Source organism: Diospyros lotus, chromosome 6 (genome assembly GCF_014633365.1).
Source record: "Diospyros lotus cultivar Yz01 chromosome 6, ASM1463336v1, whole genome shotgun sequence".
In the NCBI taxonomy this organism is placed as follows: Eukaryota; Viridiplantae; Streptophyta; class Magnoliopsida; order Ericales; family Ebenaceae; genus Diospyros; species Diospyros lotus.
In genome coordinates, this window is record NC_068343.1 from 15,291,550 (window position 1) to 15,313,861 (window position 22,312).

The following is a 22,312-nucleotide window of genomic DNA, read 5'->3' on the forward strand; positions in this document are numbered from 1 at the left end:
CTTAAGAGCTATGGATCTCTCCTTAGGTCGTTAGACCTAGAACAAGGAGTTTGGCTCTTATACCAATTGATAGGTTTGAAATGTTATGACACCAATCCAAGAGAGGGGTGAATTGGGTTATTTAAAAATTAGTTTGAAAACTTGAAATCTTTTTCAAAACAAATAAGAATATAATGCAAGTGAGAATTATTGAAATGTTTGAAATAATAAATGAAACAAATAGTATAAGAGATAAACACAAGGATTTATAATGGTTCGGCTTAAATCAAGCCTAAACCACTATTTTAGCTCCTCACTAAGGATTTTGTAAACCAATCCACTAGTTCTCCTACCAAAATTGGTACACCCTTTAGCATTAACCGCTAGGAATTTACAAACCTCTTACTTAAACAAGTAGGCCCTCTAGCTATCAAAGCTAAGAAATATAAGAAATGTATAATAAGTGAGAATTTAAGAGATAAATCTCTTAGTTATAAGATCTCTCAAAATAAAAACAAGGCTTGAATAATAAAATACAAATTAAGATCAAATCCTTTGAGAGAAAATATTAAAGCACATATACAATTGAGATGATGTAAATAATTTCTAAGCTCTCTTCACTTCATTTCCATCCATTCGCCTTCTCATGATGTCCTTGATTTGTATTTATAGCCTTCTCAAACGTTTCAAGAGAAATATAACTGTTTGTGACTGTTGGAATTTGAAAAACTAGCTATTAGAAGATTTTTGTGTAACAAACTGTCGACAAAATCACATAAACTGTCGACAGAATAGGCTTAGAAATGAAAAATTGTTGGCAGCTGCATTTGCAAACTTATTGACCGTCGACAGTTGCTTGCCAAACTGTTGATAGTTGCATTTTTAAAATTACAAACTTTCGACAATTGCTTGCCAAACTGCTGATAGTTTCATGATATTATCAAAACATGCTTTCTGACTGTCGACAGTTTCATACATTTTTTCAATACTTGTCGATAGATGATCTTGAATGCACTAAAAAATGATTTCTTTTGATTTAAAAGATATTTTATTAGAAATTTATTTTGAATTAATTAAAAACACAATATTCCAAAAGGTCATAAGAAATTTATCACAAGATATTTTGATATTGAATTTAATTTTCATTTAACAATTTTTTGATCAATCAGAAATATAATATTTCAATTGTCATCAAGATTTAATTGTATGATGAAATTAATTTTGGTGCTTAATAAATCATATAAAAGAAATTTAAAGCACCAAGTGAATGCAAATTAATAAATTAATTCCATCATTAAAATCATGCCAAAGACAAAAACATCAATCTATAAAGAGTAGGCATGGTCTTTTTCCTTTGAAAATGATTTGCTTCTATTATCCGATGGTTCAAAATCAATTTGTAAAAATTATTTTGGAGATTCTTCATAATACTTGTTTGTGAAAATTTTCATCTATAGAAAATTATAGATCATTTGGTTTTCATTTTAACAAAGAACTTGAAATTGATTTTTGTTTCCAAATCATATACTTTGATTTAGAGTATAAAATCATTTGATATTTTTCATCATCAAAACTAAACACAAGAGTAAAACAATAATGTGGTATTAGGTCTAGCAACTATTTGCTAACTATATTCACTTACACATGTTTCTAGGAAATATAAACCGTTTATTATCACAATTTTGCTCATACACACATTATCAAACATAATAAAGCATTCATTACATATAAAAGAAAATGTATAATCATGACTTACAAGTTGTGGAATTGAAACAACATTTTGAATCACATTCGGTATATGTAAACAATTATATAAAACAAATACATGCCCAGATTGTAAAGATACAGAAGTACTCCCTATGACTAATGCAACAACGCTACCCCATTGTCAACCCGCAAAATCACTTTGTTTTTCCTAAGTGCCCTACTTTGATTAAGATCCTGCGCAGACAAACAAATATGAGAAGTAGCACCAGAATTCACAATCCAAGAAGCAAAGTATTGACCAATCGAAAGATCAGTCTCACTAACACACATAGAAGGAAAAATATCTTGACCATCCAAGCACTTTCCCTTAAAGATCCTTAGATAGTATGGACAGTTCCTCTTCCTGTGTCCCTTCTGTCTACAAAAGTAATAATTACCCTTCCTTGAACCTCTTTTCCCTTTGTCTCTATCTGACCATCATCGTTGTTAGCTTAAAAAATATTTATCTTCATCTTCCTAGATTTAGGTTTCTTTTGAGAAGAAGACGAGGCAATAACAAGAATTCCTCTACCCTTTCTTTTCATTTGTGACTAGGCGGTTATTAACATATTTAATAACTCAATGAGAGAACACTAAATCTTATTCATATAGAAATAGGTAATAAAGGAGGAGAAAGAATTCGACAATGATTGCAAGACAAGATTAGTCCGAAGTTGAGTGTTCATTGGGAATTCCAAGGCATCCAGCTAACCAATCATATCGATCATGCTAATGAGATGGTCTCCGACATCTCCTCAACTATCTGAACCCAAAACATCTTCTTCAATATCTCATACCAAGTTTCCCGATTATGCTTGCCAAATAGGTCATTGAGATGTTGTATCATGCTCGCAACACTCATAAAGTGCTTAAGATGAAGCTACAAATCGTTGGACATCGATGCGAGAATATAGTTACGGGCTCTCATGTCATGTTCTTTCAAAATCTCCCATGCAAGACCCCGTTTCGGCATAAGGTTGTCACGTAATTTAAGCAGGGTTTGAATATCGAAAAATGGGCTTGATAGTAGTTATAAGTACTGAATCGACTGCAGAGGGTGTCTCGGAGTGAAATTATCTAAGAAAAATGATATGGTCTTGATAAGCGTTCCGAGATAAGATTTATGATAATAAAAGAAATTGGAATTGAGTCGATTTTCGGTACAGCTAAAATACAACTGCTATTTAGGCTGTAAAATTGAATTGTCGTAGGGGACATCTGGGAAGTCAACGAAAGCCTGAGGGGGCTCCAATTTTTCGTAATAAACAACCCTTCAGTGGTTTCGGGATAAAACAACAGGCCGGTGAGGACACTGGGGCGAAATCGTTATTATCGAGTAACTTTGAAATTATTAATTGTGGATTTTTGGTATTGTAATGCAAATTAATTTGAGGTTTAAGGTCGTAGTTGTAATTAGGGAATTGCACTAGTGTAATAGGGATGAAATTTGGGGTTTAATGTGTAATTTTTCTTAAATCAATTATGCAATTTTCAATATATATATATATATATATATTAATGTAGTATATAGTTATATGTATGTATGCGTGCAGTGTGTGCAACCATTTCTCTGCATCTTCAATTCAAAGCCCATGCCCTGTAACTTCAAACCCATGCCTCTGCCAATTGATGGCTACTAGTAGAGTGATCTTCACTCCAAGAGGGATGGGCAAGGTGGGCCGTTGGCAGCGGAAGTGGCTATAAAAGGGGGAAGAAGGAGAGGGAAGAGGCAGGCTTGGCTGAGAGCTTATAATAGAGGGTAAGATCGAGAAAGAGAGGGCAAGGCCGAGAGTGAGAGATTGATGGAGAGATCGAGAGAGTGAGGAAGTTGGCCGAGTAGAGGTGTCCTAAAGCAAACAGCCTCGGCCATGGCAGTGAGCTCTAAGCGGCCATGGCTAACGCGCAAGCTTGACTTGGAGCAGGGCAGTAGCTGGTGGCGAGGTGGCGCAAGCAGAGCAGCAGGAGAAGGTCGCAAGGTGATACGGAGGAGGTTGGAAGTGGCCGGAGAAGCGGCCATGGCAACCGCGAAGTTACTGTTACAGCAGTTAGGTGAAGTCATGGCCGCGATAGAGCAGGCCGCGATGGTGACGGTTCACGGTGGAGACGGTGTTGCATGGCGGCAAGGCCGATAGGCAGTGTTGGCCGAGGCAGCAGCGGCTGGGCGATGGCGGCCATGTGCGCAAGAAGAATCAAGGGAAGAAGGGAAGGAGAAGAAGGGGGAAGAAGAAAAAGAAAAAAGGAAGAAGGAAAAAAAGAAAAAAAAAAAGAAGAAAAACCATGCGTGAGTTGCAAGAGGAAGGAGGGAGGAAGAAGATGAATAGGAGAAAGAGAAAAGAAAAAAAGAAAAGAAAAGAAAAGAAAGAAAAAGAAAAAAAAGAAAGAAAATGGAGAAAACAATAGAGGAAATGTGGGAAAATTTTCAAAAAAAATAGGCTATGGATATTTATTAATATTTTGGAGATTTTGGGCGAGAAAATAGTTCAGGCAAGCGTTTTGAGGATATGGCATGCATACCGAGGAAGCCTGAGAGGCTAAGTTAAGGTAAGTAAAATTGTCTAGAAAAATTTAGAAATTCAAGAATATTATTTTATGAATTTTCATAGTAAAATATTCAAGAAAATATTTGAGAAATATTTAGTTTGATTTATTGAGGAAAATAGGAAGAAATAGAGAGAAAAATAAAGAAAATGCATGAAATTATGAAAAATAGATTTTAATGTTTATTTAAATAATTATGTTGATTAGGATGCTATGAGGTTTAAGTTAAAGTAACTTTTGCAAATTTTGAGATTGACACGCAAATCGAGGCGATGCACGAATTTTGAGACATGCGTGAATATCGAGATACCCCGATAAGCTTGAGAAGGTAAGTGGTACTTCCCAACTGGATTTAATTTTATGAAAAATGGTTAGTTGTAGGTGATTTATGTTTCAAACCCCAATCCTCGAGGATGTTTTCATCATATTGACATGCTCTGATATGTATCCATCACGTGGACTGCACATGACATGCTATGAAATGCATATGTACACGTTGATATCATTGACCATGCTCATTGTGGCCATAAGGAGTACGAACTGACACCGTTGCTTTACCAAGGGGTGCACCCATACACCCCAGCTTCGAAAGAGGTGGCTGCAAAAATGGTGAGTAACATGAAGGGTGCAGTTGACTCTTACGATGAAGTAAGACATTGCATTCATGCACAAAATATGTTTTCTATACCCTTAATTAGATGATTCATCATCTAACTTGGGCTTTGCCCCTGGAATATTCAAACGTTCTAGATGGAGATTGTAGCAGATACGAGGATGAATGAGGTATGAAATGGCACTTAGCAGAGTGCATGATGAATGAAATGTATGTAATGTAGCCCATGTATTTAAGTTCTGCTACTTTAAATTCTGGACGTTTTGAAAGCATGAGGATATATATCCCTATTTAAGATTAATGATAGTTGAGAACTTATGTTTTGTATTAAGTTATGTTGAGGAACGATAATTTAATGATCAATGTTAAGTTATCAGGCTCGATCCTTGCTTCCGCACTTGATATGTATAATGATTCTCTTTCGAAAAAAATGTATGGGAATTCTGGGACGGATACGAGGAATGATGTGATTTACTTTAGCGTTTGAAAGAAAAAAATTATTGTCCTAAAATTGTCGCAGGTTATAACGCGTCCAGGAAAATGGGGCGTTACATCCCAAGTGATAATCTCCTCCTTAGTCGTAGTTAGAGGAATATCAGTAGGTGATATATAGGACAAAGTGTCATATATTTTTTCTATATTAAGCACAATTTTTAAATTTCGAAACCAATCAGAAAAATTAGGCTTAGTAAGCCTATTGGTTTCTAGAATACGAGATAACAGATTTAAACCTGTCATTTTACCTGTAGAAAATAAATTGATATATTACCTTGTATCTTTGCAAAACTCCATTTAATTAAAGATTTTTGATTAAATGGGTACTCTCACTAAATTTTTAGAATCCTGTACTTCCCTAGCAAAAAACTTGATTCTTATACAGAATCCAATAGCAGATGGTCGAACCTATCATAAACCTCACATTTATAGTTTTTTAACCTAATAGACTAGTTAGATCCCACCCACTGTCTGGCTAAGTGCAATGAGTTAAACCTCACCCTACTTCACATTTTAGTTACTTAGTTAGGTGAGACCCATTTGAACACTGTCCCATCTCATGGTTAATAGGAAAAATCAAATAATTTTTCATGAAATACACTCTTACTTTTACAGTTTTTTGGATAACACCCAATAAGACTGATGAACCCCTACGATAGTGAAAAGCCACAATAAATCAATTTATCTTTTATATCTAATATTAATTTTATGGAAAGATTTTTGAGCTTCTTATTTTAAGGTCTCATCAGATTCCATCATTCATTCCATTACACAATTATTGAATAATAAACCGAACAATAAATTAACCAGGATGACCATGGGTTTCCACACAAAAAAAACTTGAGCCTTCAGAGTTTAAACCATGTCACACATCAACTTGTTGATGAAGTGATGCTTCAACTTCACCACTTTTGCTACAATCAACTCCTTGATGCTGTCATCATTTACAACTTTTGTAAAATAAAGACTAAAAGAAGCTACTAAAAGCTTATGCCTCAATACATTCCCGAATGAATTAATTATTACAAATTTGAATTAAATCAAACGAAACCCTGTAACATTCATTCATTCATACATGCAAAGCCCATGCCCATCCTAAACATACATCTGCTTCCATTGTTTTAAAAAAAAATTAAAAATATTTATTTTGCATATGTCAAATAATACAAACCGACATTCAAACAAGCATATCTAAATCCCCATATTAATGTCCAATGCAAAGTATCGCACAACCATGAAAATGAAGCAATTAAAATATGTTGTTTGGCTGCCGAAACTAGCACATCGATTAAATGCAATATTTGACACATACATCCGCGTATATGCATTAAATACCAAGTTAAGGTTCTGATCCCCCTGAAGGGAATCAGATGTACAGCAGTATGGGCAAAAATAATTTTTTTACCGTGTATCACATACACGCAACGGAATATAATATACATGACATACACTAGTTTGGGTATTTAAGCAACACCCATATTCAGTAATTGAATCTAAATAAAGGTATACCTGTTGTTCGATGTAAGGATGGAATACAAAAATCATTTTTGTGCTGAGACTGAATCCACCTCAAGATGTGGTGATCCAAGTCGATCCACACCTAGTATGTCGAATGGTACCGTTCCAATTATCTCTTCTCGTGTTAGACATAGAGATTTTGCGTATCACTAGTGCCCGCATCTCAAAATTTTACGCGTGGCCTTCACATGTAAAATATTTTTCGACAACAGAAGAATTTTAAAGGAAGCAGAGAAAGGAAAAGATGAGAAAAGAAAGTAGAGAAGTAGGGAGAGCTGAAAAGAAGGGCAAAGGTCCTGCCCCCTTTTTATTAATTTTTTCTCCCCTTCCACTTTTTCTTTTTCTTCCAATTTAAATCCTTTTGAAATCCATCGCCCCTTTTTAATAATGTACTTTACTATGCACTATTTGTTATGCATTTTAACTATGCACTATTACATAAGGGGCCAGGGGTTAACATTTGACCAATCACTTCCAGTAACATTTTGGGTATACGATGGCGATATCAAACGCAACACTATATGGTGAGTGATTTTTTAGGTTCACTACCTGTTAGCAATCAAATAATACTGTTGAGCCAACTTGCTCATATTAATTAAATTTTGATTATTAACAAAAATATTTTTATGATATAAATGTATTTCTTTCTTATATAAAAAAATAAATTTATTTTTTATTAAAAGTGGGTACAAAGAGTAAATTTATTTTGAATTAAAGGTGGATTGTCTTTAAACATGTTTCGTTCTTTTGATTATTTATGTTTGAATTTTCATTTATTGATAAATGCTTTTACTACTTATGCAAAAAGTATATTTATTTTGAATTAAATGAGAATTACTTTTAGACATGTTTTCTCTTTCTCATACAAAAATTAAATTTATTTTGAATTAAAGAGAATTGGTTTTAGACATGTTTTCTCTTACTCATATAAAAAGTAAATTTATTTTAAATTAAATGAGATTACTTTTAGACATGTTTTGTACGCACCCCCGCCCGGATATCCCCAACCACCAGGACTACCCAAACAGGAGCACTTACGGAAGGAAAAATAATGAAACACAAGGCAAAGACCACCCTAGCATGCATACACAAAAATAAGAACAGCGGAAGCGAAGCTAAACACATGCATGCACTACGGGTACCCCGCTAGCACAGCGGTCACGTGATAAATAAATAAACACAGACTCTTGTGCTGACATACACGAGACTCGAGAAAAGACCTGGCACAGTACAAAATAATAGAGTAAATCCTACTTAGACATCAGAGTTAACAGGGATTGACAGGACTGCTTGTACACCATACCGACTCTGCCACTAAAAGATGACTCCCTTGCCATGGCCCACGCTGCCACTACCTGGAATGATGGAAAGCAAAGTGACTCAAGAGACTCAGCAAGCATAAGGAAAGAAAGGCTGAAGGCTGTATAGATCCAATAAACTCCCCTAGGACACAACCCCCAAGCACACACAAGCTATGAGACACTACCATGTAATAGTATAGCATAACAAAAGCATATACCGGTTCTTGGGGCCCACACAAGACACACGACACCCAAGTCCCATACCAACCTGCCGTTGCCCGAAAAGGCAACAAATATCTCCACAAACCTGTGCGTGCCATCCCGGGTCGGTACTCTCGTCACCCGTGTGTCCGTGTCGGTACTCCCGACACCCGAGCCATAGGCTCTCTCGAAACGGTCCTCTCGTCCGAGAACTAGTAACTACCAGTAACCATGCAATGCCCATAAAAATGCAATGGCGTAATAAACATCAACGTGATACACTGGCGCCCATACATCTAAGCATCAGGCCATGCTCCGCCCACATAGTAAACCACACGCGATGCATATGCCCGTGCTGGATGCAACCTAACCAAGCTAGAATGTCCGTGTCCAAGCATACTCAATAAATGAATATCCCAACATGCAACCCGTACCCATGTGCATATCAAATCATGAACAGTAATATAATGAATATAAACGTGCAGTAAATCACATACTAGTAGAGCTAGTCAGCAGTCCCCGGCACTAGTCAATGGCCAGTGACTAGGAGTGTCCACCCGACGGTCCACATCAGGGCCGTACAATAGTCTACCCCAACGTCACCAACAACTGACCCCTGCCCCACTGCTTGATAGCTCTAATCGAACCATAAATAAATCCGAGAAAACCGTAAATAAACCCGTACGTCTAGGAACCTAGTCCCCAAGCTGGGTTCGGCATCATTCCAAAAGAAATGGGGGTGATACAAACCCCTGTAAGCACTCAACAAATAAAACTCTAGAAGTCTCAGACTTACTTTAAATTAAAACAAATGAACAATAATTCAATAAATAAGGCTAGGCGCCGAATTAGAGTAAGGAAAGGGTAAAATACGAGAAATCACGGGGTCTTTCACGGGAATTAAAGAACACGAGGAGAGGGTTAGGAGCTTGCCTTTACACTGCTGTTTCTTGCATTTCTTGCACTCCCCCTGCGAAATAAAACGTTTGCTGGCAATAAATAAAATCGTAACTTTAATTAAATAAATCTACCATATAATATAATTAATTTAGCCGAATAGAATTTTTAAACATAGAACACTTCTAATAAATTTTTACCCACGTACCTGGTCACTTTTCATGCCAAGACCATCCCGAAATCGCCTCATTTTTCCCATTTTTTTCCATTCCTTTTCTTTTATTTTCCTTTCTTTCCTTTTCTTTCTTTCTTTTTTCTTCTCTTCTTCTTCTTCTTCTTCTTCTTCTTCTTCTTCTTCTTCCCCGCGGCTCTCTCCTGTGCCTTCTTCTTTGCGCGCACCAGCGACCACTCGCCGTTGCCCAGTTGTCACCGCCCCCTACTAGCGGCACCATTGGCCACCCCGCTACCAGCACCGCCACCCACAGCGGCGCCGCTGCTTGCATCGCCCCCTCACCCAGTTACGAAGCTCGCGACCATGGCCGCGTCTTTGCTTGCTTCCGGCCGTTTCCTTGCGCCATTGTGACCCAGCTCCGCCACCAACCTCGGTCGCGTCCACTCCATCACCCGCAATCACTGCCGCTCGTTGCTTCGCTCGGCTGCCATGGCCGAGCTTCACTCAGCCAGTTTCTATGGCCGCTCACGACTGCACCCGACTGCCTTCGGCCAGTCCTCGGCCACCAGCTCTCAATCTCCTTCTCTCCATCTCCCTCCCTTTCTCTATCTCTCACTCTCTGCTCACTCCCAAGCTCACCCTCTCCAACTCTCACTCTCTCTCTCTCTCTCCTCTATTAATTTTCAGAGAATGGCACTGTGTAAAACTTGGCCTCCAAGCCTATGTGCACAGCCACTCATTTATCATATTAATTTAATTTAAATTACTTTAAGTTAATTTGATTTACAATTAATTATTATTATGATTTTTTTGTTATTTTCTACATTACTTCTACTATTATTTTATTACCTTAGTCCTCAAATACTCGATACAAACCCCAAATACCGAAATTTGATAATTAATATCGTTTCCAAAATTTCGGGGTATTACAGTTCTCCCCTCCTTAAGAGAATTTTGTCCTCCTAATTTGCGCTCAGTTTATGAACTCAAGATACACTCACAACCCTGATGATATTACCCAATATCTCTTCCAGGACATTCCATATCATCATTTTCCAGTATTCCCACAAGTCTGAGTCGACTACGTATCCTACTTGACTTACTACACCAGCACAACTTCCTAATCTATCACCTCTATTAGATCACGTTATGGCCACTGATACCTCAACCGACTTAAGAAACGTCATCAATCATATTACACACACCAACATGGTTCGCCTATTACAATATCATAACTCAATTGTTCCCCAAAGCTATCTCGACCACATATCAATCTAAAGGTAAGCTCAAAATTCAGAGGTATTCAATCCCAATAACAAACCGATCCACAATACAAAGCTCAATGCAAATGCAGCTAACTTCAAGTACAACCGATAAAGACAAGAGTGGAGCCATCCCTTTGCATGACGAGAAGCTAATACTCGGTAACGTGACTGGAACCTGCCACGTACTCGCAAAGCATGGGAACATGGAAACGAGACGACATACTCAATCAAGAATTCAACAGCAATATCCTTTAGTCTAACTTTTTCCAACTGATTCTTAACCAGGTAACACAACATTTTCTCGACAGTACTTTCTCTCACAATTTATCGCGTACGCTCATGGTCCCGTCAATAAGTAGGGGTAGCCATTTAATCAGGACTATCAAGGAATATACGTTATCCACTCAATATACCTCGAGATCCAAATGTCACCAGATCTCCCCTCTTAAAGGAATTAACATACCCAATTGCTAGTTCTTACTACGACTTATTCTGTGACCACAACCCTCAGTCTTGTCCCACTGCCAATCTTAACTCCAAACAGCTAATTGGCCATACCTCCTCTTAATCGCTAAATACTAACCCTGACCTCCTCAAAGATCCTATAAGCTAGCTAGAACACGATCTTTAGAACTGGTATTATCCGCTCTGCAGCCTATTCGGCTAAAAGCACCTCACCATATCAGCAACTATTTAAATCCCCAAGGCATCTCATAGGTCTCCCCAGTAACGAAAAGTAACTGAAGTGGGTTAAGCATTCTTCTGACTGGCATAACAAGCCATCTCATGTTTCTGCCGATGTACCACTTGACCAGCATCCAGAGGAGTCTCATCCCCTCAATCGGTCAATAACCGACCCTAGGGCATGTAGTCTGCGATTAGTACCGAACGTACTCATAGCTACCATTATCCTTACAACAGAACCCAATAGTGACTTAGACATACAACTAACTTCGGTCCTGGCCATACACTAGGGTATCTCCTAGAATCTTAGAGGGGTTTTCTTATTTCTAATTCACTTTATCATGGATGCTCCACGACATCCCAAAACGTCCGCTACCACCTTTACTTAATCTTATTTATTACAGAATCTCACAGCCTTAGTCCTTCGACACGCCAACCATGGGGTCACCTAAACTCCATTCCACTTGTGAGAACTAAATACCTATACCCTATCTAGGTAGTGATGCCAAATCTCCAAGTAGCATAACTGTTGTAAACTCTAAATCTATAATGCTGTAATAATCCTTCAGTTAATTCCCATCACTGATGTCTCGTCCGAATATGAATAGACAGTTTAACTGTCAACTACGCACGAGCTACCGCATTACCCAACCTTCAATTTTTGGTCCCAGTACACCCTGTACACATCTCGGTACCTACGGGTCTACCATTTACCATCGAACTCCTATAGCACATTCCCACATGGTGGGACCTTTCTGTACCATTCCTGGCAAAATCCAATCATGGGCCTCCAGCTCATATTATACCACGACCTCAGCTCTCATGAAATTGACGCTAGCCTTAACCCCTAGCGAGACCAAAGAAACTCCATACCTCTATCTCTGACACTGGTCCCGATCAATTCAGAAATACTGCGAAGGCGTCGGTCAGCCCAAATGGCATGGCCACAAACTCATAGCGATTGTACGAGTACGACAAACAATCGTTAGAAAACACCTCAGAGTTAGCCCGACAGATCATTTACTCGGGAGGAAGGACATTTATGCCTCAAGGCTGCCCGGTTCAATTGCAGGGTCAATCCTTTACTAAGGCAACTTCCCTAGTAAATCTTCAAGAAGGTCCAGAGTATCCCATGCTCATTCACAATCGCGGAGGAATCAAGCCATACACGCCCTTATCATGCACAATGTGTGCCCTAAATATAACTTTAAAAGTTCCCTTAGACGAGGTACGTGTTATCTCTAATCCGCCTCACTATTATGAAATGGTTAGGAACCCAACAAATCCACCACAAATCAGGTGTTCGATCCACTCGGTCTTAGCGAAAACGATCTACAACCAAATGTCCATCACAGGTCAAACCTGTGACTTTCCTAGTCATACTATTCATCACATCATGTCATTATGATACTTTTTACTAATAACAATGACTACTTGATTCCTAAGGATCCCAAGGCTCACAAGTTTACTAAATTCATCTTATTGCATAATACCTTCAAACATTGTACTTGATTTCTCACACTATTCCAATCCTTACAAAACTCGTAATTTAAAACCACACATTTGCATTACAGCCCCCCTACTAATCATACTAACTAGAACTCCCCTAATCACCCTTGGCAATTGAGGTAGCTTCCTCTGCCAGGTAAGCTAAGTCCTTATTGCTAGCTATGCTAGAGCTGGGTTCAACATGTCCCTCTGGTGGCTGTGATGGTACCCTCACGGTAGCTTGGAGGGACTGAGTGTCAGGTAGTGCTCCAATCCTGGGCACATCCTGTATCGGTCCCTGGTAAGGCTCCCAAATGGAAACTTGTTGCCTCGCAGCCTTGGCAAAAACATTATAATGGGAACGAAGGATCACATCATTCATCATTACTTTAGTCAGCCGCCTCCACACGTCATTCATGTGCTCACGAGTGAACAGGACTTATCCCTTCGACAATCCCCAAAAGATCTCGTGGATCGTCTCTTAAAACAACTCGTCAAGCCGATACATATAACTCCCTAAGTATTCCTCTTCATCTCGCCCGCCTCCCCATCCAGCAGCAAACTCATGTTCCCACTGACACCATAAACAATCCAATGCTAGGAGATCATTTGGATTGGGTAGGGGTACACCGGGATCTAATCGTCCAGGTTCCATTGGGAATACTCAAAATTTGCATGCAACACCAAATATCAGGCACATATATTAAGGCTAAACCAACCTCTTACCCCAAACACCTAGGCTAGGCACAAGTCCTAAATAAATCTCATTCATACCACTTCACTATCCCATCCTAACGTGCACTTATCACCCCTGCACGAGTATACATTGGGACATTGTCTCTCACACAAACCAACAAAACTCAACGCGGCCTGACCCTATTCGATTCACCTAGACCTCCCTACCTCTACCCAACAACCTTGGTGTACAGGAACTCATCTCCCAAAAAAACTGACTCAAACTACGCTCTGATACCAACAATGTAAGCACCCCCGCCCGGATATCCCCAACCACCCGGACTACCCGAACGGGAGCACTTATGGAAGGAAAAAGAATGAAACACAAGGCAAAGACCACCCTGGCACGCATACACAAAAATAAGAATATGGCTGCACTCCCACCCTGCAATTAAAACACAAAACAAAACACAATAAAAATTTTATATTTTTTTTCTTTGTTTGGGTGAGAGGTTTATACTCGTCAGTGTACGAGTGCAGTTGTAGTTCAAATTTAAATTTATATTTTCTGAATGAGTCCAGGTCATCCACTGAGAGATTTATTTATGGCAAAATAAAAAGAATGTCACACAAGCACACACGCATTTGGATAAATTGGCAACAAGGTTTTTTATGGTTTTTTAAACAACAGATTCTAAGAAATAAATTAAGGCAGTAATTGAAATAAATACTTTAAGTGAGAATATAAAATTGGATAGTACTTGAGTTAAGACAATTTCAGTGCCAACCCGTTGATTCCCAAATTTTAGCATAAAAGATTAGCAACATTAATTTAATTTCAGATATGAGGGTTTGTTATTAAATGCAATTAGAGATGATGATAGTTCTAGGTTAAGCAATCCCCATACATGATATGCGGGATTCTAATTTAAGCAACCACCATAAATTTAATTGCAATTAATACACAAAACAACTAAATTAATCATCCGGGTTTGGGTATGATAGCGTTTCCAGTTCTAGTAACTCTCATACATGGCATGAAAGCTCTAAGTTAGGCTTACGCTCCAATCCAAACCTAGTGATTTCTCAATAATTAAGATACACTCATACTGAAATTTAAATTAATGTTACTTATTTAAAGCGCAGCTTTCTTTGGGAATCATTGGCGTTGGACACTGTCCTTGCCTTAACCCAAGATTAGATTTAGCTACTCATTTCCATTTAAAAGTTAATTGACATGAATTTAAACGACGTAATTTAAATAACAGAATTTAAATGACAAGAAATTTTAAAGGCATAAACTAACCGGCCATTTAGGCCGTGGATAATTAAATAACAAGAATTAAAATTGCAGAAATTTAAAGGCATAAACTAACCGTCCATTTAGGCGGTGAATAATTAAATGACAAGAATTAAAATTGCAGAAATTTAAAGGCACAAATTAACCGGCCATTTAGGCGGTGAATAATAAAGTAATAATAAATGACATAAGAATTTAAAAGAAGAAAGGAAGGAAGGAAGTAAGATCACAAGAGAGAATACTAAAGAAAAGGGGAAATAACAAGAACAATTCTCAAAGAGAGAATTATAAGGAAACAACTAAACTTTAATTCAAGAATAATAATCACACTTACAAATGCAATCAAGTGATCTATTTATAGGCCACAAGATGCAATACAAACCACACAATTTCAATTATTCAACTAGACATAATTATATCTAATGGGCACTCACACACTTAAAGTTAAATGGATTTTAGTTATAATACACACCTAATATTAAATGGATTTTAGCTAAAATACATACCTAATAAAGCATTCATAAAGTTAAATGGATTTTAGCTATAATATCCACCTAATAGTTAAATGGATTTTAGCTAAAAAACACACCTAATAAAGCTCTCACATAAAAAATAAAAATAGATTTCTATAAATTGGTTTTTAATCTTCATTAGGATTAAAAATAATCCTTGGGCCTTCTCCAAATAATATCTTCCATGGGTTGCTCAAATTGGGTCTTAATTCTTCATGGGCTTGAATTGTTCATGGACTTTAATTTTTCATGGGCTTGATTTCTTCATGGACTTGAATTCTTCATGGGCTTGATTTTTCCATGGGTTTGATTTCTTCATGGACTTGAATTCTTCATGGACTTTAAGTCTTCATGGGCTTGAATTCTTCATGCCTAAAAAAAAATAAAAATAATTTAATGTTATTAATAAATTATATATTATATATATGTATTACACATGGCACATATATATATATATTATATTATATTATATATATATTACATGCATGCATACAATGATGTATATGTATTATATATAATTTTATATATTATTATTATTATTATTAAATTTTACTTTAAAATTTCATTTCATTCATTTTTCAATTTAAACTTGCATATAACCATAAAATATATATTAATATCTAATTTAAACTATTTTTAAGATCAAAAGAAGGGTATAATTATAACAAAATTTTTATAAAATTAACCACTAATCAGAATAGCGGAAGCGAAGCTAAACACATGCATGCACTACGGGTACCCCGCTAGCACAACGGTCACGTGATAAATAAATAAACACAGACTCCTATGCCAACATACACGAGACTCGAGGAAAGACCTGACACAGTACAAAATAATAGAGTAAATCCTACTTAGACATCAGAGTTAGCAGGGATTGACGGGACTGCCTATACACCATACCGACTCTGCCACTAAAAGATGACTCCCTTGCCATGGCCCACGCTGCCACTACTTGGAATGATGGAAAGCAAAGTGAGTCGATAGACTCAGCAAGCATAAGGAAAGAAAGGCTGAAGACTGTATAGATCCAATAAACTTCCCCAGGACACCAACCCCCAAGACACACAAACCATGAGACGTTACCACGCAATAGTATAGTATAATAAAAGCACATACCGGTCCTTAGGGCCCACACAAGACACACGACACCCAAGTCCCATACCAACATGCCGTTGCCCGAAAAGACAACAAATATCTCCACAAACCTGTGAGCGCCATCCCGGGTCGGTACTCCCATCACCCGTGTTGGTACTCCTATCGAAAACGTTTCCTATTTTCGTTTCCATACAACATAGTCGTCAACCGGCTTCTAGAATCAAGCAGAGCCTTTCGCTAATCGCCAAGAAGAATGTCTCCCAACATTTTGCCATTAACAAATTGCCGCCAAACCCAAGGGGGGCGAAGCCACGTGGCCTAGTAGGGCAAAGCCACGTGGCCCAGTGGGGGCAGTTGCCTCCACCACATTTTGCCATTAAGAAATTGCCGCCAAACCCAAGCGCGGAGCCACATGAGACTCAGTGGAGGCAACCAAGAAGACTTGTCTCCCAACATTTTGCCATTAAGAAATTAGGCGGAGTCATGAGGCCTAGTGAAGATAGTTACCTCCATCATATTTTATCATTAAAAAATTGTCGTCAAACCCAAGGGCAGAGTCACGTGAGACCCAATGAGGGCAGTTACCTCCACCACATTTTGCCAATAAAAAATTGCCGTCAAACCCAAAGGCGGAGCCACATGAGGCGGGGGGGGCTAGAATTTTTTTGATTTTTAAGTATTTAAAACATATAATATTCTATATTAATAAATCAAACTCTCGAATAACTTTTCATAAACTGCATTTTAAAAAAGTGTTTGAAGAATTATGAGACTCAGTAAACTTGCACAAAAATTAGTAGTGACAAAAAAAAATATAGTATACATATTAGTTTACAAGTTTGACTTTAGCATTAACTCTTTCGGTTGCTATTACTACAATTGAAAAAGTATTTTTTATAATAAATATTATGAATAATCGATTGCGTAATAAGATTGAAAATCAATTAATGAATAATAGTTTAATTGTATATGTTGAAAATGATATATTTAATAAAATTGAAAATGAGATTATTATGGGACGTGATCAAAATATGAAAAATCATAAGAAATAATTATAAAAAAATTTATTTATATTTTTTATATTTAAATTCGTCCTAGAATCAAAATCCTACTTCGCCGCTCCGCCAACCTATGCACATACCAAATCCTGATCTCAGCTACTACGCCATCGATAATTACTAATGCCCTCTCCCCGCTCTTTATATACCATAGATTCCATTTCTTCTCGTATCCTACGCACAATTGCTTATACATCTCTCTCTTCTTTCCCAATCTTTCTCATCGTTAGCCTTCTTAATTTCCACCTTTTCATATATAGCTGGGAAATTGAGAAAATCTGAGGAGCAGCAATGGCGAAATCACCAGAGGATCAGCACCCAGTGAAGGCCTTCGGATGGGCGGCCCGAGACTCGACTGGCGTTCTCGCACCCTTCAAATTCTCACGAAGGTAAATATATATATATATATATATATATAATAAACTCCCTGAAATTAAAGTACTCCATGGAAATGGAAATTTCAATGTGGTATTTCTGTGAAGGAATGAATAACTGAAACGGGGTGGTGTTTGCCAATTAATTTGCAGGGAAACTGGAGAGAAAGACGTGGCCTTTAAGGTTTTGTTCTGTGGCATATGTCACTCGGACCTTCACCAGGTCAAGAATGAATGGGGCAACACCATCTATCCTTGCCTCCCCGGGTAATTAATTATTTCACTCTTCCCCCTTTGTTTCTTTCTCTTCTAATAGTTCAATGTCAGTCTCACAGTAGCAATTTTATATATTCAACATTACAGGCATGAGATCGTGGGCGTGGTAACAGAGGTTGGTAGCAAGGTCGAGAAATTCAAACCCGGCGACAGAGTTGGGGTCGGCTGTATGGTCGGATCATGTCGCTCTTGCGATACCTGTACTAACAATCTCGAAAACTATTGTCCAAAAATGTTATTCACCTACAATTCCACCTACCATGACGGAACCCCTAATTTCGGAGGCTATTCCGATATCATGGTGGCTGACGAGCACTTCATCGTCCGCATTCCAGAAAACCTGTCTCTTGATGCGTGTGCTCCTTTGCTCTGTGCGGGTATCACTACTTATAGCCCACTCAGATACTATGGACTCGACAAGCCAGGCATGAACGTGGGCGTGGTTGGCCTTGGTGGCTTAGGCCATGTAGCTGTGAAATTTGCCAAGGCCTTGGGCGTCAAAGTCACAGTAATCAGTGCCTCTCCTGCCAAGAAGCGGGAGGCTATTGAACGTCTTGGTGCCGATTCATTTTTGGTCAGTCGCGACCAAGATCAAATGCAGGTAGCCATTGTTCCTTCAATTTGTTACAATTAATAAGGAGTAAGAGTTACAAGGATTTTGGCGAATAAAAGGACATAGATGTAAATGACATGATAGGACAAAAGCTTGAAATATGTCGTTTTTGTTATTGTAATGTGGAATATTAACTTTCTTTTTAATTGGGCTCGTTTAAATGTGAACAGACGGCTATGGGCACAATGGATGGCATTATTGATACGGTCTCAGCTCCTCACTCTATTCTACCACTGGTTAGTTTGTTGAAGACTCAAGGAAAACTCGTCATGGTTGGCGCACCAGAGAAGCCACTCGAGCTTCCAGTCTTTCCTCTGCTCCTGGGTAATTACTGAGACATTAAGAAACTCTACATCTTTAATCCTTGAATGGGATAATCAAAAGAATTATGCCTAATTAATATGGTAGGATGTGAAAAAATTGCAGGAAGAAAGATAGTGGGAGGGAGTTGCATAGGAGGCATGAAGGAGACACAAGAGATGATTGACTTTGCAGGAAAACACAACATAACAGCAGATATTGAAGTCATTCCAATGGAATACGTAAACACTGCAATGGAACGCCTTGGGAAAGCCGATGTTCGATATCGATTTGTTATAGACATAGCCAACACACTGAAAGATGCTTAGTCTTCTTGCCCCGTGTGAATTTTGCTTCTTCGACACTACTCGTTTATTGTTGGGCGGTCCGATAAGACGATCGACTTTTTACGGTTTGTTTAATTGTTTGTGTGAAGCTTATTGGGCCCTAGCCTCTGGCGAACGTTGTACTGAAGTCTATTTTACATGAATAATAACACCATGTTTTGGAATATGGTAGAATCAGTGACAGATTCAGAAAGCATGTGGGCTGTGGACTGCGGGAGGTGAACAGAAAATAAAGAGCTGTTGAGGATGACACGAGCTAAAACTCAGTTTAGCCCTTCCCTGAATCTGCCTTTGAGTAGAATTGTTACGCTTGTGTATTTCTTCTCTCTCTCTCTCTCTCTCTCTCTCTCTCTCTCTATCTATATATATATATATATAAATAACTAATAAATGCCACCTTCCCTTATTTGAGTAAATTTTGTAGCTTATGCCAATCAGAAGATAAAATATGGAAAGATCTATTCATGGGCATGACATGAAATTATTAATTATTCCCATAATATATAGAAGTTTAAAAAGTTTGGGGTAATGGCAATATCTATCCCATTTGTTGGGAAGTTCCTTTCTTTGATGAAGTCAAACAGTTTACTTACGGAAATAATAGTGTAATACACTAATATATAATTTTATAGGATATAATTAATTAGTTAAAAGCATGAATTCTATCTCATCACTTATTATCTATAATCATACTTTTAACGTGATAGCTATGGATTACCTGCTATGTGTTTTTTTTAAAGGAAGATACAAAAAAAAAATCAATGCAAGATAATTTGATGGTCATGTGAACATACTTAAATATTAGTACAGACGTTACACGTACAATAACAATCAAACAAGACAAAAAGTATTGGAAACTGATTCATGCTTATTTTCATTAATATAAAAAATTTGAATCTGATTGAACTCTCAATTCTTGATGCATCGTTGGTCTATAATCCAACTTGTTATGAGCAAATTTCAAGGATACTATTGCCAAATAGATGGCAGAAATCAAAGTGGAATAATAGAACAAGATAAGGTAAATTCACTCGTTATCCTTTTATTGATAATTATTAATATTATGCTAATAGTCATTGTTATTGACATTATTTTTTAATTTATTAGATTTCTCAAGCAATAGAGATGTACAAGAGCCTACAAAAGTTTGCTTTTACATTTTTACATTGCTGGCATGAGTTATGACATGCAGCCAAATTATCCAAGAATTCATCGAAGGAAAAATCTAAAATTTCTTAAAATGCAAATCCAGCAACATTATCACCATCTACTCCTGATTCGAAGAACCTATGTGATATTGATATTCAAAACAACATGCCTTCATTGGAACAACCACTTAGAAGAGATGTTACAAAAGAACATGGACGAAAAGATAAATCCAAAGTGATAGAAGCTTCTGTTGAGGAAATAAAAAACATGTTGACGGAAATAATTGAAAAGAAAACGCAGTCCAAAATGATTTTAATTGAGCAAGCAAATGAGATGTTAATGTTGAAAAGAGATCAGGAAGAACTAGCTAGGAAGAAGGCAGAATGAGCTAAGAAGAAGGTAGAACTAGAAAGAAGATGGGAAGAGTGAGAACAAATGCTTTATGAAGAAAAAATTATTGGGATTGATACTAGTAATATGGATGAACTTAAAGCTGAATATTACAAAGCTCTCATGATCAAAATGGATGTTCTAATTCCTCGTTACTTGCTTTAGACCATAAATTGATCTTTTCAGCAAATGCACCTGATGTGGATAAGTGGACTCAAATTCACTCAATTGTTCCATATAAATATTTTCTTCAAGAAATCCATTCATAAAAGTCGTCTTAACGTCCATCTGCCACATCTCATAGTCATAGTAAGTAGTTATAGCTAACATCATCCTAATAGACTTCAACATAGCGATTGGTGAGAAAATCTCATCATAGTCAATACCTTAACGCCGACGATAACTCTTTACTACCAACTAAGATTTATAGGTCGAAACATGTTCATCTGAACTGATCTTTCTTTTGAAGATCCATTTACACCCGACAGGAACAATTTGTTCAGGTGGATTTACCAAAACACAGACCTAGTTGGAGTACATAAACTTTATCTCAAATACCATAGTTATCTGCCACTTCGAGGCATCGATATCAGATATTGCCTCCTCATAAGTAGTATGGTTAACCAACTTGTCACTGTCCTCATACAAGAATAATTCATGTATCCCCTCCACTAATAACCCATACCATCGATTCAGAGGATGGGGCACTCTACTAGACCTACGGGGAACTTGTGGATGATCTCCCTGACTTGATTTACCATGCTCAATAATCTGATCATGCATTTGTGGAACAAAAAACTCCTCTTTCGTCAGATCTATTTTCTTTCTCATACCACCCTCTTGGATGAACTCTTCTTGCAAGAAAATGACATGCCTAGCAACCATAACTCTTGGGTCAGTTGGAAAATAGATATAATACCCTAAACTATTTTTAAGATATCCCCCTAAACGACTTTTCTTAGATTTAGGATCCAATTTCTCAGTTGGAAAATAGATATACATGTGACGATATGTAATGCGTCACAAATAGGTATTCTTGCATACATGACGAAAAGAAAATCGTTACCGACTATAATACTCATTATTGACATTTCAAAAGTTGTCACCTTGTGCATCAAACTACAATATACTAACAATGGGTGTCAAAACTGAACATCACCTAATATTATTCACAAGTGTGATAATATGCAATGCATCACAAATAAGTTGTTCTTATATACGTGACGCATATCATATCGTCCCTAAATGTAACACTCATTAGTGACATTCTTAAAGTCGTCATCTTATGCAACAAACTAAAATATTACTATCAATTGGTGACCAAAG

At 37.5% G+C, this 22,312-nt stretch overlaps 1 protein-coding gene across 1 annotated transcript; it reads left to right on the top strand.

The window, feature by feature from the left end:
* The first annotated feature begins 17,709 nt into the window (after positions 1-17,709).
* LOC127803376 (probable mannitol dehydrogenase) lies at positions 17,710-19,611 on the top strand. Its single transcript, XM_052339550.1, has 5 exons — positions 17,710-17,926; positions 18,065-18,178; positions 18,275-18,788; positions 18,971-19,124; positions 19,227-19,611. Exons 1-5 carry the CDS (start codon positions 17,829-17,831, stop codon positions 19,427-19,429), a joined length of 1,083 nt encoding a protein of 360 aa, XP_052195510.1. The 5' UTR covers positions 17,710-17,828; the 3' UTR covers positions 19,430-19,611.
* Positions 19,612-22,312: the final 2,701 nt, after the last annotated feature.

What these genes read in the sequence shown, in the direction of transcription:
- LOC127803376 (XM_052339550.1), top strand. Translation starts at nt 17,829, where the DNA reads ATGGCGAAATCACCAGAGGATCAGCACCCAGTGAAGGCCTTCGGATGG. An exon ending in CCCTTCAAATTCTCACGAAG is followed by an intron (nt 17,927 to 18,064) that starts GTAAATATATAT and finishes ATTAATTTGCAG; the next exon opens with GGAAACTGGAGAGAAAGACG. An exon ending in AGTCTTTCCTCTGCTCCTGG is followed by an intron (nt 19,125 to 19,226) that starts GTAATTACTGAG and finishes AAAAAATTGCAG; the next exon opens with GAAGAAAGATAGTGGGAGGG.